Here is an 18309-nt window from a genome sequence, read left to right on the forward strand (position 1 = left end):
CGATATCCTAAAACCTGAGGGACTGGTTGGTATATACACAGACAGACGGACAGGCGGACAGACAGACAGACGGACATAGCTAAATCGACTCAGCTCAACATACTGATCATTTATATATCGTCACCTGAAATGCAAAATAACGTATCATCAAAAAATTCAAAATTGAGGTTTTTACTGATTACGATTCACCACATTGTACTCGTATCACATATGCGTCACAAATTTTAAGCTTCTGCGATCATACATACCCAAGCTATATTAAAAATTCAAAAAAAACGTATCATCAAGTGCCTGATTTCGTTAAACAAAATAATACAAATCATCACTCATATATGTAAATATAATAATAACAATAACAGAATGTTTGTTTTTTTACACTCTCGCAACAAAGTGGCTAAGGAGAATATTATAGTTTTGTTCTCATAACGGTTGTTTGTAAGTCCTGAAACTAAAAGAGTCAGATATAGGGTTATATATACCAAAGTGATCAGGGTGACGAGTAGAGTTGAAATCCGGATCTCTGTCTGTCCGTCCGTTCGTCTGTCCGTGCAAGCTGTAACTTGAGTAAAAATTGAGATATCATGATGAAACTTGGTACACGTATTTGTTGGCTTCATAAGAAGGTTAAGTTCGAAAACCTATAAAGTGTCATCACTGAGCCAAAGATAAAGATATTAAAGTGAAATTTAGCACAAAGGATCGCATTAGGGAGGGACATATTTGGACGTAATTTTTTTGGAAAAGTGGGCGTGGCCCCTCCCCCTACTAAGTTTTTTGTACATATCTCGGAAACTACTATAGCTATGTCAACCAAACTCTATGGAGTCGTTTCCTTCAGGCATTTCCATATACAGTTCAGAAATGGAAGAAATCGGATAATAACCACGCTCACCTCCCATACAAAGGTTATGTTGAAAATCACTAAAAGTGCGTTAACCGACAAACAAAAAACGTCAGAAACACTAAATTTTACGGGAGAAATGGCAGAAGGAAGCTGCATCCAAACTTTTTTTAAAAATTGAAAATGGGCGTGGCGTCGCCCACTTATGGACCAAAAACCATATCTCGGGAACTACTAGACCGATTTCAATGAAATTCGGTATGTAATATTTTTTTAACACCCTGATGACATGTACGAAATATGGGTGAAATCAGTTAACAACCACGCCTTCTTCCAATATAACGCTAGTTTGAATTCCATCTGATGCCTTCTCTGTATAATATATAAATACATACGGAATAAAACTTTACACAAATATGGGATTTGAAAAACATGTAAATGACGGATAATGAAATCTCGATTATCACTTTAATTATGCGAGAGTATAAAATGTTCGGTGACACCCGAACTTAGCCCTTCCTTACTTGTTTATATCGAAGTTAGCCTTCATTTATTGTTTATGTTTATTTTTAATGATTAAGTTCAATGTGCTTTGGCTAGTTTAGGCTACATCGTTGATCGAACGTGGACTACTATATACATGTATGTAGTCCGTTGTGAGGCCATAGAAAAGAAGAACCCCTGTGTTCGAACTTATAAAATAACAAAACCCTTTCCGCCAGTTCGGTGGGATGTCTGAAGGTATGCGCCTCCAAGTGATTAAGTCTTGACCTCCCTAACGCAAGACAGCCAAGAAGGAAGTGTTGAGTTGTTTCCACCTAATCTTCTTCCATACAGCTTCTGCAGATGGTGTCTGGTAGGATTCCCAGCCTTACTGCGTGGAAGTCAATAGGGCAGTGGTATGTTACAAGTCCCAAAACTAGGGAAAGGCTGCCTTACTGAGGGCAAAGAGATCACTAGATCTCATGCGAACGATCTAGGGACAAAATGCTTTTTCAACAGTGTGTGTAAAAATTGTGGCCCAGCTCCGCTCTGAATTCTCTCATTGTTAATGAGTTCAAGGCTGTAATCGTCGCTCTGCTATCTGAGTCGATGGTCACACCTCTGAAGGAGGCTGCACTCCGGAGTAGTAAATCCACTGCTACCTTAATGGCTCCAATCTCGGACTGGAAGACACTGCAATACTTAGGAAGTTGGAGAAACTGGAGTTGATAGAGAGCTCCTGACAGTAGACCCCTCCACCTTTGACCCATCCGTGAAGAAGCTCACTGTCCCTTTTCTCCAACGGCTTCTTCCCATCCACAACTCCCTCAGTATATGGGTAGAGAAGGAGCCGCCAGAGTTCGGTTTAGCGACTTCATGACCCAAGCGATCAGACCCGTGCTTTTTTAGGAATTCAGCAGCCTACTCTGTTGCAAAGTTTAACAATAACTAAAAAGAAATGGCAACATCTGCAGGACCTAGAAGCTTTTATTTCAACAGACTGCTATTACTTTTATGATAATATACCTTTTGAGTAATTAGTTATTTAATAAGTAATAATTAAACATTATCCTAATTTTTTTAGCTTGAAATATTTAAATTTTTTCTAGTACTTCTGTACATATTATTAATAAAAATAACATGAAATATGAAAAACTTGCAACTGTTTTTATTTAAAATTAATAAAAAGTATTAATATTCAAATTTTTAGTTTGTATTCAAATTTAGATACTACTATAAAATTTGCTTAATTTTTTCCTTATTTTTTTTTTTCTAAAATATACTTATAGTTTCATGTTAATTCAGATTTGAAAATTTTGTTTGAATGTTTATCTGTTAGTAACGCTAAGGCTCGAGAACGGCTGCACCAATCTTGATAAAATTTTCAGAGGTTGTTTTTTGTGGATCGGGGAAGGTTTAGAAATAAAAAACCTTATAATTTTCATGAGGAAAAGTCGGAATATTGAACAATTCCAAAAAGTAACTTGTTTCTATAAATTTTTTTTTTTAATTTTTTTGTTTTTAAATATTTTTATTTGTAATTTATTTGAATCGTTCAATTTCGGTCGCTTGCTTTTTTATTCCTGCTATTCAAAAGAAAAATCAGTGAAAATTATTCAGTGAAAACTTTATGTGTGTGAAACAAAGTGATCAATTACAGATTGAAATTTGTTACGAAGCCAAAAAGAGGTCGCGCTAATATCGGTTACATTGCCGAAGACATTTTACATTGTATTTTATAAGAATTGGAATAGGCAAATTTTGTGTGATACCTCCAGTGGTTTGATATCAATTCCACCTGCCTTTTGCCAATTCACTTCAACGAAATATGAACTCATCACGAATGTTTATGCCAACATTGGCCAAATTATTCTAACTACAATTGCTTGAGTGTACGCGCAATTTTAGCTGCCAAAAATACGAAGCCGTCAATTATACATTGGAATTTCTAAAATCCTTGGAGAGGCTTGGTATGCAGCCGCATTATTTGCGTCTCAAAGTTGAATCCGTCATTATTATGTTTCTCAATTTTCATGCGCCGAAATTTTGTAATGGAATCATACTGACTGCCTCAGCTATGAAATACAAGGGCATACTGCTTGATTCTACGAATTCTCTTGAGTTCCACCGAATTGCCATTTTAGCTCACACGTATTCAATTTCCAATCAAAATTGCATTTGCGATGACTATCAACAGGACACAAGGATAGCCGCTAGAAGTGTGTGGCATAAATCTGGAAATGCCATGCTATATGTGGCGTGTTCACGAGTTGGAAAACCGGAACAGGAACAAAAATTGTTGTTTATCAAGCTGTGTTACATTGAAAAAAAAATATAGAAAAATCGAAAATAAATGATTTTTAACGCAACGTAAATTCAACTTTCTTTGCAAAACAAATAATATCACGCAAGACAACGCCTGCTGGTCAGCTAGTTAATAATAAAATTGGAAACATTAAAACTCATGGTATTATTATATTTTATAAATATCAAATAATTTTCTAATATTTAGTATTATAGAATAAAAACTATCTATAATGAATATGAAAAAAAAATTCCCGCTACTTTTAAACTCCTTTCCAGTTAGTAATGGGTACACCGCATAATAATTCACCATAAAGAATAATGCCAGACTAATAATAAATTGGTAAAATAACAAGGAAACTCAATTACCTATATTCGAAAACTCTTTTGTCTCTTACTATAACCTAAGGCTAACTAAAGAATTTCAGGTTCGAAGTACGTTCGAAGTACGTAAGCATGTAAGCAAGGTTTATTTTATTGTAAGTCAAATTTATTAATCGAGAATGATTTCATTATATTTCCATTCATTCATTCATTGTAACAAAAGCAAAGCTATTAAAGGGATACAAGTTGTGTACAGATGTTATATATTTCATTCTACAATATATTATACTTTTAAAGCTAAAATTAAATTAAGCCAAGAGGGGAAAATAGATGATTCAGATTATTGAATTCGCGAAGATGCTATCAATAGAGAATTCTCCAATAATTCCTATCGTTCGTAAATTCGAATTACTTACATATCTAAGTATGTATATCGACACCGATCTTATTCCAACGCCATTGGAACACGTTAAAACTTGGTATCTTAAATAGATATGTATATGTTCATATATGTTGATTAAACATTTTAACGATTTGTATGAATACTCCCTCTAAATTTACCTTTCCAAGTTATTTCTCAGAATTTCTCGATATATTTCCACAGCTAAAGGAAATGATATGGCGTATTTTTAACATGATTCAAATGGGAATAAGCTCTAGCTTATCCTCACTTTAACCTTAGCTTCGTTTCATTTGTCTCTTAGAATGAACTCGTTTTATCTTGCATCCCCTAGCGTGCCCTTGCTTAACATCGAACTTAATTACGCTATGGGTAACAAACCCTTCTCAATGACATTTCACCTTAATGTCAGAGAGAGATTCTCTGATGGGGTAGATTTCTATAACTCACCAAGGATTTTCTTATTATAAGACTTTCTTGCGGTTGAGAACCATTTTTGCAATAATCATTGCATACTTTTTTCAGTATCAGCTTCAGCCGAACGATATTTGGGTAAATTTGACCAAGTCTCCGTTGGAATTTTAGTCCAGATTCAAAAAATTGAATGAACTTCCAACCAATACACAAACTCAACAATTACTTGGCAAACAAGCATTCTTCGCAATTATGCTCTCCTTAAAGGCCAAATTCCCGTTTTCAACTCGACACGACTTCGCAAATAAAAATGATGTCGTAGCCGAATTGAAAATAATATGTGACCTGGTCTACGAAAAGGGAGCTAACGTGCGAAAACTAGTTTTCTGGGAAACAGCTGTTAAAAAAAAAGCATCTCACCTTCCATCCGAATCAACTAAAAAGTGAAAATTGATTTTTTGACACCTAAGCCCCCTTTCCGTAGACCAGGTCACATATAAGTATATGTGTAGAGCAGTGGTCGGCATGAGAGAATCTGTCACTGTGTTGGTGAGCACGAAAAAAAAGTAGCCCAGTGAGAAATTGCAATTAAATTTAAGCAAATTTTATAAATAATTATTAGTATAATGAAAATTAACAAAATGTCTTTTAAGGATATTATTCCCTATTATCTTTAAAAGACTTAACATAAAAGGCATTGCATGGCACCAAAGGCATTTAGAATCGTAAAATATTTCTCGCAGGGCATATTTGGTTTTGCGGTATAGTCCTGCGTGATGTTAATTCCAGAGATAAAGAGATGTTTAACTCCTCTCTCACTGGAAGTGTGAGAGCAATTGCTAAACGTCAAAACCACCTAAACTTTGACAGTTGATCGAGTTCAGGAGGTTTTGACGTTTAGCAATTGGAAACGAGCGATGGCCAGATTGAAATCTTACCAAAAAAATATGTAAACGGAGGGATTTGTTGCATCGTTCAAGACCACTTATAAAAATGAAAATTAAATAAATTTGTAAAATTTAAAGATATTTGATGAAACGTTTTGTAATTTGAAGCATAATAGTTTTATTTTCAATGAAAAATGATTAAAAACGTTTAATGATTGAGAGCTAACAAGCTTAAATCCAATTATTGGGCATTGAAAGGACAAAAGTCAGTTGTTATAATATTCTTTCAAAAGATTTAAATAGTTTCTCCATATAATAAATAACCGCTATATAGTAATTTTTATACATACTAAATGTTGGGTGTTTGAATTTAAATGCCCAAAAATTGTAATTTTGTTCAATCTGGCCATAATGGAAAATGTTATAAAAAACGCTAATTTTGAGGCGCTCTCACACTGGAATAAGTTTAACAACCCTTTATTCCTGGTTAATTCGTTGCTGGCTCGACAACGACTGAACGATAGAGCGTAAGCGTACGTGTGAAGTTAGTTTGCACAATTGTGCTAAGAAATGCCGACCGCTTATTTACGAGCATGTGGCTCATACATACACACGCATAATCGCTTCAAAACAGCTGCTACCACTTTAGCCACAACAAAAGTGTACGTGTGCTACTCAATAAACACTCCTGCACGCGTGCATATTTTCACAACTGCGGTTTATGATACTGATTTGAATCATGTGTCACTGATTTGATCGTCTAACAACATGTTCGCGTGTTACATTTTGACTAAATATGGCATATACATACTATCAATCTTTACTCGATGGAAACATATATACACGTCTAACAACACACATATCATTCTCTATTTTCTGCTGAGAAAATGGTCGAACAAAAATTGAATGATTTTAAATATCCACCGTGTCATGAATTTCCAGTAGTATTTTATTACTATCAATCTTTAATTGTTTTTTCCTGCAGTGCATTTCTCAATGAATTTCTAGTCAATTTTCAGTCAATTTACAGTCATTTTCTTATAAATTTCGATTGTTTTTTCCAGTCAGTAAAAAAACGCCGTCTACCTTTGGCTGAAAATAAATGATTGTATTGAGCTGTAAGGAAAAACATGTTAATGAATTTATTTAAAATATAATTAATTTAAAATATAATTAATTCATTAACATGTTTTTCCTTACAGCCCAATACAATCATTTATTGTCAGCCAAAGGTAGACGGCGTTTTTTTACTCTTTCGTTTGCATAAACGAAATGTTTTTGTAGCGTTGATCTAACGGCTTTTTCGTCCACTTGAAACATTTCATGGCAAATATCTAAAGAAAGAGGAAAGAAATGTAGTTATTGTTAAAAGAATTAATACAATATAAAATAATATTACTTTTTATTATTGTTGTAACTAAACATTTTTCCGCGCTTGGCTTATCTGCCGTGCCCCTCCACGAAAAAGACATTGCCAACTCGTCTGAAAAAATACGCCTGATTGCTGCTCTTAGGAAAGGGGTTGACGCTTCACCCCCAGTCTTCTTAATATATAGTTTCTATAAATAATTCTTTGTTATACATTTGTAACTGGTAAAAGCAACATAACAAGCATTATACATACAAATTTCTCCAACAACTCTGGCTTTTGTAAAAGCTGTGCTTCGAAATCGTCAAGATCCTTCTTATGGTAAAATGGTAGTTGGTCGAATTGTGGGCTTTGACTTTCAGAGGGTTTTCCCCTGTTTTCCAATTTGACCGCAATAACTTCCTCTGTCAGCTTCAACAAATTTCTTTTGCTTTCTTCCTTTAGCTCCTTCACTTCTGTCTTTAAAGCCCGCACTTCCATCGTCAACTCCGCTATTAAATTTTTAAGAGACTGTTGGTCTGTGCTGTCTAGATTTTGATCTGAAAAACATAAAGTTAAATAAAAATGAAGAAAATTTAAAGTGTTTTATTTAGACTTACATATTATTTGGCTGCTGTTAGGTTCATATCCATAATTATTTATAGAGCTCATGATGTCAATCAGTTAATTAGTGGTGTGAAATAAAATCCACTTCTAGAAGATTCATTCAAACATATAATCTTGGAAGTTATTTTTTCTTTTGTAAATTCAATTTCCCTATCGTACTGAATGCCAGCCACATAATACAAGTTAAATTTATATGAACTTTTAGGTGTGCAAAAGTAAGGTGTTAAATTTTTCAAGACAAGACCGGTGAAAAGTGGAACATTATTGGAATTAATGATTTTTATAATTTGGATAACTGTATTCACAACGAGGCAGAAATTATGTTGAAAGTACTTCTGCTTTATACAAAGGCAAGGAGTAATGTTCACCTCTTTTCTTAACCCATGCGTTCAAAATCGTTCTCATAACCCCCAAGCAAGCTACATGCATATAATCCAAACAACATTGATGAATAATGTCTATATTTAAATTTTCTAATCTAGATTTGGACGATTTCATTTGTTCTCGCAACTAAGTTTTGAGTTTCGGGGAAAACGAGGCGATGTTTTACTATTTCACCTTTTTGGGTGCAACGTACACATGAATAGTACCCAGTGTGGCCTTTAATACCTAACACAAAAGACTTAGCGGGCGCATCCATTACAAAACATCGGACCGCCACGTTAAAAAATTTTGTTGCAAAAACGAGACCCTCCTGTTGCAGGACTTTAAGTTCAGAAATAAATTCACTTAAAAAATAAGTTCAGCAGTGCGGTTTTGAATTGCCTTCAAATATTCCTACAATGAAAACATAGTCCACATTGACAATACTGCCTAATATTGGCCAAACTTGCTTCGAGCTGCTCTTGAACAGTGGCAGACCATCAATGCCGAAATCAAGCATTATATTTGGAAGACGGAAATCATTTAATACTAAGAAGTCTGTCAACGCATTCTTTAGACCATAATGTACATAAATCCCATCTCCCACATTTCGCTTGACCACTTCAGCCGGTGTTTGTAAAACTGTCCTAGATTCTTTGGGAACTTTTATGTTGCTTTTGTTTAGCACACACATTAAAGCATTAAATGCCACAAAATTTATTCCGAAGTCTGACGCCCATTTGCTAAGCTCTGAACGCAGATCATAGGTTACATCATTTTCATCATGGTCTTGAAATTGAACTTCAACACTTGAATCACTATGCAACAACTTTGAATTTATAATTTTTTTAGCTTCCTTTCTAGCTTTTCTTTTTATTTGAGTGGCTGACATTATAAAATAATTAATTTTTATTACTTTAATTGGCAAATTCAAAAATAATGAATTATTAAGCTATTTTAATTAATTACTTTCAAATTATGTTTTATTTTATTTATTTCACGCACTAGAGAGCTGTTGCTTTGGAGATGAACTACATATATGGAAGTGAGAAATGCATGCATTATTTTGTCACAAAAAGAAATATTTTGATGTTGTTAACTGTATACTCATAACGGGATCACGAAACAACACAATTCATATTTAATCAACTTGTTGAGCGTTTTTTGATACTTGTACATTTTGTTATTGTAAACGGCAAATTTATCAAAAAACAATCACCAATAACAATCAATAATGATACGTAAATCACCATACAATCAACTCAATGCTATCTGGGCATTATATAAATATATATGACCAAGACAATCCACTTCTTCTTCTTTAGATTTTTCTCCAAAATTTTCAGTCAGACTAAATGTGGCTTTTGCAACTCATCAAAGAAATCCAAAGTGCAGTTCAAGCTTCCAATGCAAAAGAGGAATAATAGTGACTGCACTTTTTCTTCTCTTATGATAATCGATTTGACGTGATCCAACAAATTTTAATACAAATACACATCTTATTGCAATAAGAAAGCTTACTTATCAGAGGCACCTTCAGAGGTTAAAACTAACTTCTTATAAAAGGCAGTCGTCAAAAAACCTTTTTTAATTATTTGAGAAATTTAAGACAACTATTCCTCATGTGATCAATTCTGCAAAGTAACTTTAAGTGGGCCGTGTCGGATCTAAGCCCAAATGATTGAATTTTTAAGCTCAGTAAATTAGAAAAATTTACAAATTATGATAATAAAGTGCATTAAACTTTGAACTTATAGAGAGCGGTCCTTAAGTTAGTAACTAGGTCATCCAGAGAACCATAAATTATTGTTTTCTCCACAACGTTTTACTAAAAAGATCTTACCGATTAGAATTAGCCTTGGTAAGCGTATCTAATAATGAAAACCTAGAGGCGAAATTTACTAGTCGAAAATGTTTCTATGAAAGTCAAACTATTTTCAGAGTCTAAAGCAGCACAAATTACTTATATGCAGCCCAGTTTCACTCTCTACGAATAGTATTTATTTTTTACTACATTTATGTCTGTTTCCAAGTATGTATATTGAACTTTATGAACATTATCTCCTTCTTCCAGTATTAACTCTTCCCAATAATTTTTTCTTATTTACTACCGTTCCTATATCTTGTCAGTTTCTATTCATTTATCTATAGGCATAAATGACTGTAAAGTAGGAACCTGCGCCTCTGAGAATCTAAAATGGAACGAAATGAAATGCGAAGAGTTATATATAATGAGTAAATATGAATATACGGATTTTTTTTCCACTTACCGCTACCACTGTTTCATAGTTGACAACGGAGAAATTAAGACCAGTTAAACGAAAAGGATTACTATTTAAATGAATCGCCAAGGCTATAAGCTTCATCAATTTCTTGTTCTCCTCAGCGTTAGTTGATTGAAGTATAACATCCTCCCAATCACAGCAATAATACGATGTGCTCAATTTGTCTGTCTGTGAGGAAATACAATACTGAATTAGTTATATTATTTAAAAGTTCATATAATAACATAGTGCAAGAACCTTCAGTGTTTTTACATATGAGAAAATACAATCCTTACGGTTGTCGAGAGTGTTGTGCCCAGGCGTCCAAAGATCAGCAATTCAACTATCTTTCCAATTATCCAGCTTACAAATCGAATATTCTGCGCAGTTATACCTAGCTGAAAATAAAGTAACGATAACCTAAATCTTTACACCCTAGAACACAACTTAACTAGTCTCTTACACCTGCCTGTATGGTGGCGTTCTAAAAGCCGTGTTGAAAAAAGCTGAAACTTTACATATATAATAAAACTGAAAGTATGCCAGTTCGAAGGTATCTGCGAAATTGCGCCTAGACGAGTCAATCGTATCTACCTACTATAAGGTCCCTATATTCCTTATTGTAAACTATTACGCATTTCACCCTTAGAATCACAAAACATTTTAACTTACCGTTGCCGTTAAAAATCCCAAAACACACAACAAAGTCGCACTCAAGGCCAACATAACGAACACACGGAAAGAATACTGCTCCTGCATTGATTTGGCGAAGTCATTTAGCTCCACATTTCGACGAATAATGTCGTATAAACGATAACGAAAGCGTTGGGTGACCAACATATTGTCTTTCCGCTTACATTTCTCATGCTCGACAATAGATTCCCTAGAAATATTCCGTAAATCTTCTAGTAACAACGAATAACGACCATTCAAATGTAATATTTGCATAGCTAATATATTCGCTTCGGCGACCAAGGGACCCACAACAGCGAAACCTGTCCACATCGACATAGTGAGAAATACTAAATAACGCGGCCAAGGCACAGTATAATCGAAGCCAAAATTTATCGGAAAAGGTACCAAGCGCTCATTTTTGATTAAACCGCTTACCGGCACATAGACATAGGTCACCAGTGTAATAATATAGGTGAACGTCGAATACTTGGTGGGCAATTGTTGGCGGCGTATCTTCTCGAAAAGCTCCGGATTCCAGGTACTATGGAGTAAAGGAATTAAACGAGAAAATGAATATTTAAAAATAAATTGGTTATTTAAAATTAAAATGGTTTCTGGTTTATTGTTGTTACATACCGTTGTATATAGATCTTCTTGTAAAACTCCTCAATGTGCGTTCGAAAACTATTGCGCCTATAGATAATATTATAAGCGCGCAACATCATTTCAAATAATATCAAATTGGGTGCCAAGACGGTACAGACAAAGCTGATGTTATCTAAATTGTCATGCATGACTACAGCTTCACCAATGAGAACCATGCTTTCGGACATAAACTGCATAATGGTCACCATTATATCGGCTATGTAACGGGTTTTCGTAATATGTGCTGCGAGTGGCCAACCATTTGAGCAGAAAAAACCGTAGAGTTGCCAATCGATCGGAGGATGGAGCCCATTTGGTAACAGAGGTTTATGGTAACTTATCGGTAGGTAACGCATGATGGACACGACAAGGCGTAAAACTGAAAAAGAGTTCATTCCGACCCAGCAGTAATATTTTGTTCATTCATAACTTTTATATTCTTGCATCATGCTGCTACAAAGTACATGGTAATTGTTTTGTTCACCTATACTAATCGAGGTAGATTTCGAGTTATATCGTGAAATTCCAGAGGTAAATTTATAATTTTTTTTTTATAGTGGGCATAGCTCCGCTCCTAACAACTTCATAGTTGCATCCAAAAGTGAGAAAGAGGCCGCTCCAGTAATTTTCAGGATGTACTTTAAGTTTATTAGTAAAACTTCAGATTTATCGTAAAATTAAAAGTTCCAAAATAACTACATTTTCGTAAACAAAATAAAATTTGTACAGTTAAATTGAAATTTTATGAGAATAATCCAAATTGTGTGTAAGTTCAAGAGGTATATATGCTTATATAAATTTCGTGAAATGAAATAAGTTTATGGCGATTATTGTCTATCCCATAGCAGAGTACACAAGTGGTTTCAACGTTTTCAAAGTGGTCTTGAGGACGTAAATGACGATAGACATGTGGGCCAATCAAAATCTGTGATCACCGGAAATTCCTTCGAAACTGTGCGTGAATTCATCAAAAATAAGCCGAAGTCATCATTGAATTTCATGGAAATGGAATTGAACATCTCCAAAACATCGATTTATCGCATTTTGGGGCTTTGGGGAACATTTGGGCTTACGGAACATCATTAAAGAGGTCAAAAAGGACAAATACTTCCTTTACAATATTGTGAATGATGACGAAACGTGGTGTTTCCAATATTATCCCAAAATGAAACGCCAGAGTGCTGAATGGAAGGCACCTGACGAGCCGAAACCCAAAAAATCGCGCATGAAGATGTTAAAAGTGAAGACAATGCTGATTTGTTTTTGATTCCAAGGGTAGTGTCCACAAAAAATTTGTTGCACCTGGCCAAAACGTTAATGCGGTATCCTACTTTGGAGTTTTGAAGTGTTTGGTGCGCCGTATTCGACGTTTTTGGCCCGAACATCACGAAGATGAAAGTTGGCGTTTGTGCCCCATTATGCGACATCTCATCGATCGACGCTTGTGACCGATTATTTCACCAAAAATCACATTTTAACCATTAACCACACCCTTATTCACCTGATATAGTACCATGCTACTGTTTCCTTTTCAGAAAAATGCATTTGCCCATGAAAGGAAAGCGTTATGCAGACGTAGAGGCCATTCAAAAGGCTTGCCCCGGCATACTGGCGGCCATACCGGACAACGAGCTAAAACACTCGTTTGACATGCTTTTGGACCGTACAAAAAGCTGTATTGAAGCAGAAGGAAACTATTTTCAATAAAATTAATAAATAATTTTGCCGAAAAAACCATTTGTTCTGTGTTTTTTTAAGTCCTTTTCTACTTTGGAAGGCTCTTTGTACACTAGTCGTTTAAAACTATAACTTCCTACACTTATGAGTTGTAGAGAAATGCTTGATGTTATGTTCTTAGTAAATAACCTAAATAGAACAGTTATAACTCTTTTCTTTCCTATCGGTAGTTAAATTTAATATCCCGGTTCACTTTTCGAGGCAGTTTAGACCCTTACTGTTAAAATCTTGTTGATCAAATTCTGAACTTAACAATTCATTCAGTCGCACATACCATGATTTTAATTCTCATTCCTGCATTTTTAATTAAGCCTGATTCAGTTTTCGAAATTAAGAAGACTATATTAGCCGTGTTTTCTTTGACCATCACAAGTTAATAGCTAAATCTTCTTCTTCTTAATTGGCGTAGACACCGCTTACGCGATTATAGCCGAGTTAACAACAGCGCGCCAGTCGAGCTAAATCATGGACAAATAAAACGCACTTAGCTTATTCCATACATTCGCTTAAAAATGAAGTGGGTTGGTAATGCGGACAAGAACAATCAGATGATACTATATGTACAATTTAGTTGGAAATTTCAAATTTGTAAACGGAATATTAATATGCTATACGTATATTTATTTTAGTTATTTGAGGTCTAGAATACAAAAAACTGAAAACAAGTGTTATCACAAAATATTCTCAAAATAGGAGTATTTTAGAACTACTCTCGGTTATAACAGTTAGTTATAAAGCTGAGTTAGATTAGCCTCAATTTATTTCTCTTCACTTTATAAATCTGCACGAAATCATATGTCAGAGTTCTAGTTAATCTGTTTCTAAATTCTCTTCACCAATTCATGCCTATTGTCTATGGTTCACACTGCGCCATTTAATCACTTACGTTTCCTTGTGCTCTTTATTCGTCCACTATCACCGTCTGTTTCGTAGTGCATGCACTTTAAGCGGAAAATCATCAATCAGTACGCTTTTATACTTGGCCATAATCTTTTTCGCACTAACAAAACCTCTTGTGTGTGCATGTGTTAGTGTGTGTTATGCATGAGCTTTTACTAGTATTGTTTATACAGATCGGCTAACTTGGCCAAACGTTAATTAAAAGTTTCGCCAAGCAACTAATTGGCCTGTTTGAATGAGTGTGTGGGCTTATATGTGTGTGCATGAATCGTAAATGTGGCCATCGAAAAGTTTTGCAAATCGTTCCTCCCCATTGGATTGCAACTGTTCTTGTTCATGCCACTTTGTCCCGAAGCCCTTCTGTACTCCGCGCAGTTTAAATTTACTCCCGTATTCACGTCGTAATTTGGTAAGCTTGTGGCCGGGTCGTTGTTGAGCGGCGTCATACGGACCCCTGAAGGGACATTGTTGCTGTTCAGAAACGGAAGCAAGGAGGTTGAATTGATTGATCACTGGTTGATGATGTAGACATGTAGATTTGTTTCTGCCATATATTGCTCGATATAGTTGTAGTACTTACTGTTTACTTCTGTTTAGCTTCTACGTAAATAATAAATAATGTATGTGCAGGGAAATAGATAGGCATTAATAATTTGTATAGGAAAACTTTGGTGAGTAGGAATATTAATTTTCTTAATAATAATTTGGCGAAATTTAATCTGAACCTTTTAGACTAAGTTAACTATTAAAGAACCTGTCAATTTACAACGTCCTTAATAAGTTTGTAAGCCATGAATATAATATTACTAGGGTATTGTTATATATTATATTATAATTCGGTTTCATACTTTAGCTAAGTTTACAGCTATACACATGTTCTTCTTCTTTACTGGCACCTCTACGCCGAATTAACAACAGCGCGACAGTCGTTTCTTCTTTTTGCTATTTGTCGCAAATTTGAAATACCAAGTACAGCCAGTTCATTCTCTCCTTGAACGGAGTGGAAGTATTCCTCTCCTCTGCTTCCACCGGGGGGTACCGAATCGAAAACCTTCAAAGCTGGATTGTTATATTCTATCCGGATTACATAGCCTAGCCAGCGTAGCCGCTGCCTCCTAATTCGCCGAACTTCTGGTTTTCGGAAAGCTGTTACTTAACTTATAATGAGCTGGGATTATCATTTTATAATGAACAGACTTACTCCAGAATAACGTTTGCAAATCATGGAAACTTATTACCAAAATAATGATTCGGATCGCTCGCTGGGTTCAGTATTCAGTCGAAATAATCGCCCAGCAGAGTCGGTAATTCGAGTAATCATGAATTGCGGGATTACAAAATCAAATGAAGCCGGTCATAATCCTACAGTCAGTGGAGAACGCTATAGAGCCATTCTTAATGACTTTTTCCTGCTTGAATTGGAAGATTCTGATGGGGACCGTCGTGACGTGACACTTGATTAGAAACTCACCCTGTATTTGAAAAACTAAAAATTTACCACATTTTACATTGTACTGTTGTTATTCATCCCTTATAAGAAATATTTTTCATATTTTCTCTTTATGTAAAAATAAAATAAGAGTTCAGAACTTATGATCGAGAAAAACGATTACAGCAGCTCACACGAATTTAAATAGTTCCTTTCAGGATATGATCCCAAAGGATCTATTTGAATATTGTTGATACGATTAAAGGATGAAATATTGCCTGAACCCACAAATAATTTGAAGAAAGAAGCAACCATAGCCACGGTCTTATCGTTTACTCCCTCATATTCTCCGATTTGGTTTTCATAAAAGAAACCGTCAAGCGGTGAAGAAATGTATACTTTCTGTTGTAAGGTTGAAATTTTAATTACACATCACACTTCATCGAAGCCTTAGAAAATTCGTTTAAACGTGAATAATATTGTGAGCAAAGAAAAGTCAAATCAAGTAAACATTTTCGAGAAGTTTTATTTTACAATAGAAAAACGAGGACAGAGGCACTAAGTTTGGAAAGAATTTAGTATACCGTCCCAGGATTTCAAGGATAAAAAGGATATGGTCGGATAGAGGAGATTATCCTGATAAAGGATATATATAGTTATAACCGCAGGAAGCTTATAGTTTTCGAGATATTCACGTTTAAAGTTCAAAATTTGCAATATTTTAATTACATATTTTCGATATATGAAATTAATTTTGCACTTATATTTTTCACTTTTATATCCACTAGCACTTCACTAATTCATTTGTACACATTTATTTTATATAATATAGTGCAAAAATAGCTTTTAATATACATTTAAATTATTGTTGAATTATGATTATTTAAGAATAACAAATGAATTATAAATTGTTAAATAATCAGTGCTACCTTATCGACATCATTTGTAAAATAACTAAAAGAAATAAAGTGAACAGATTATACCCCAAATACGAGAATCAACAACATATAAAAAAATAACCCTGGTCGGTCCAACACCGGGGGGTATCAAATTATTTTCGCGTTGAAATTCTTTTTTCGTAGGCGTCCTTCGGCGGTGCTCCAAAAAATTACCCTTGTCGGTCGATTTTTTTCTCCCCTAGAACTCATTTTTACATTGGCGGCCTTCAGGCCGCTTAAATTTTTTATATATTTTTTATTGTTTATCAACGATTATGTTTCCTGTATTTAGGGTATAATATTTCTTTATATTTTTTTGTTTTAGTTTGTAAAATATTTTAGTACGGTATTGATTATTTGACAAATTTACAAATTTATTTTTAGAAATGTCCATGTTTAAACCCCTCGATGATAGGGTATTCAAAATTCACTTACATCCGCGATTAATATTACAAATGAAAATGCGCGGGTAATTTGGTGCACAATTACTTTAATGTTTTGTATATTTAAAATACAATCAAGTTTTAAATCTATACATATAGACGAATTTAGAACGGTGTTGTGTTCAATTAAATTATTGTTGAGTTGAGACAGGATGCAGCTCGCAGGAACTGGATTGACACGAAATTGTTTCTAGCACGTGGGAACTTTGTTGTGGCGAATATCCAATCGAATGTTGATGTGCGATGAGTGTCTGGCGAATGTGTCGAACGACTGTTGACGTGCGGATTGTATGAGACGAATTGAGTCTGCTTTCCCGTTGCCCATCCTTTTTGTTGAGTGGGTTGGCGTACAGATGTGTTGAGTTTTGCTGTAGTGTCATCAGGTGTGGTGAATTGCACTGTAGCATTAGGATGCGCCAATTTTACCGGGTAGAGGGGGTGGATGCTTAACTCATTTAAACATCCTGGGCCCCCTAGGTGAATATTTTGCCTAGTTTTGTATATGCATATAATCTGAGACATGTAATATGTAATGGTTTTAATAGAAAATTGTATTTTGTGGAAGTATTGGTGCTTGAGGTAGTAATTGCTTTTGCGTGTTTTGACGACTTATTGTATTATTATAACAAAAAGTTGTTTGCTTGTATTAAATTGTTAGCGGTTATTTAAATTTCTTATTTCATCGGTATGGTATACAGGTTGTTTATTATTTGCCTTTTCTATGTTATCGGCTTATAAAGGATAGTAACTCCATGCTTGGCTCAGATGTGGCCAAAATGGGTACTCCTTTGTCCTAGATTTAGGACTATGAAATTAGAGGGATCTTGCGAGAGAATGGCCGTGAATGGAGAACGGCTTCGATTCATAGAGTTAATGCGTTGTATAGCTGATTCCCATTAATCACCAACGTGAGGATCGCTTATGTCGATGTAGATAATTTTATTATATTATAAATATTAATAATATTTAAGTGCGTATGCATAATTTGACAAGTAGTAGCCCACCACCGCTCTCGGATTTGTTTAGAAATGGTTTTTTGTTTTCATTATTGGCGAAAGCCATCCTGCGGGGTCGAAAGGTTAGGAACATATATTTGTGTTTTTATATGAGGTTGTCGGAGGGAATAAGACCTTGCTTTTTCTACCTTTATGTGGGGTATTGCAAAATTGTGGCTCTAGTGGTTGTCGTACGACGTACCGGTCAATATTTGATCGAGTAGTTGTGGCTTTAGAGAAGTCTTCACAATACTGATCTTCTACAGTTTTGTTTTTTATACGGGGAAGTTTC

General features: G+C 34.8%; 2 protein-coding genes across 3 annotated transcripts; both read right to left on the minus strand.

The window, feature by feature from the left end:
• Window positions 1–6646: 6646 nt before the first annotated feature.
• On the minus strand, window positions 6647–9814 carry LOC126767185 (uncharacterized). The gene is made up of 4 exons (XM_050484764.1): window positions 7622–9814; window positions 7278–7561; window positions 7053–7212; window positions 6647–6987 (listed from the first exon to the last, which is right to left on the minus strand). The coding sequence occupies exons 1-4, from the start codon at window positions 7671–7673 to the stop codon at window positions 6866–6868; spliced, it is 618 nt and encodes a 205-aa protein (XP_050340721.1). The 5' UTR covers window positions 7674–9814; the 3' UTR covers window positions 6647–6865.
• Window positions 9815–9969: 155 nt separating this feature from the next.
• LOC126767184 (odorant receptor 74a-like) lies at window positions 9970–14257 on the minus strand. 2 transcript variants are annotated; one of them, XM_050484762.1, is made up of 6 exons: window positions 14199–14257; window positions 11567–11954; window positions 10928–11471; window positions 10552–10653; window positions 10262–10444; window positions 9970–10183 (listed from the first exon to the last, which is right to left on the minus strand). In XM_050484762.1, exons 1-6 carry the CDS (start codon window positions 14248–14250, stop codon window positions 10133–10135), a joined length of 1320 nt encoding a protein of 439 aa, XP_050340719.1. In that variant the 5' UTR covers window positions 14251–14257; the 3' UTR covers window positions 9970–10132. The 2 variants fall into 2 exon arrangements, with proteins under 2 accessions (XP_050340719.1, XP_050340720.1); XM_050484763.1 differs by lacking the exon at window positions 9970–10183 and having other exon boundaries at window positions 10345–10444; window positions 10514–10653.
• Between the last annotated feature and the right edge of the window lie 4052 nt (window positions 14258–18309).

The sequence above is a fragment of the Bactrocera neohumeralis genome, unplaced genomic scaffold, assembly GCF_024586455.1.
Source record: "Bactrocera neohumeralis isolate Rockhampton unplaced genomic scaffold, APGP_CSIRO_Bneo_wtdbg2-racon-allhic-juicebox.fasta_v2 ctg453, whole genome shotgun sequence".
Lineage (NCBI taxonomy): Eukaryota > Metazoa > Arthropoda > Insecta > Diptera > Tephritidae > Bactrocera > Bactrocera neohumeralis.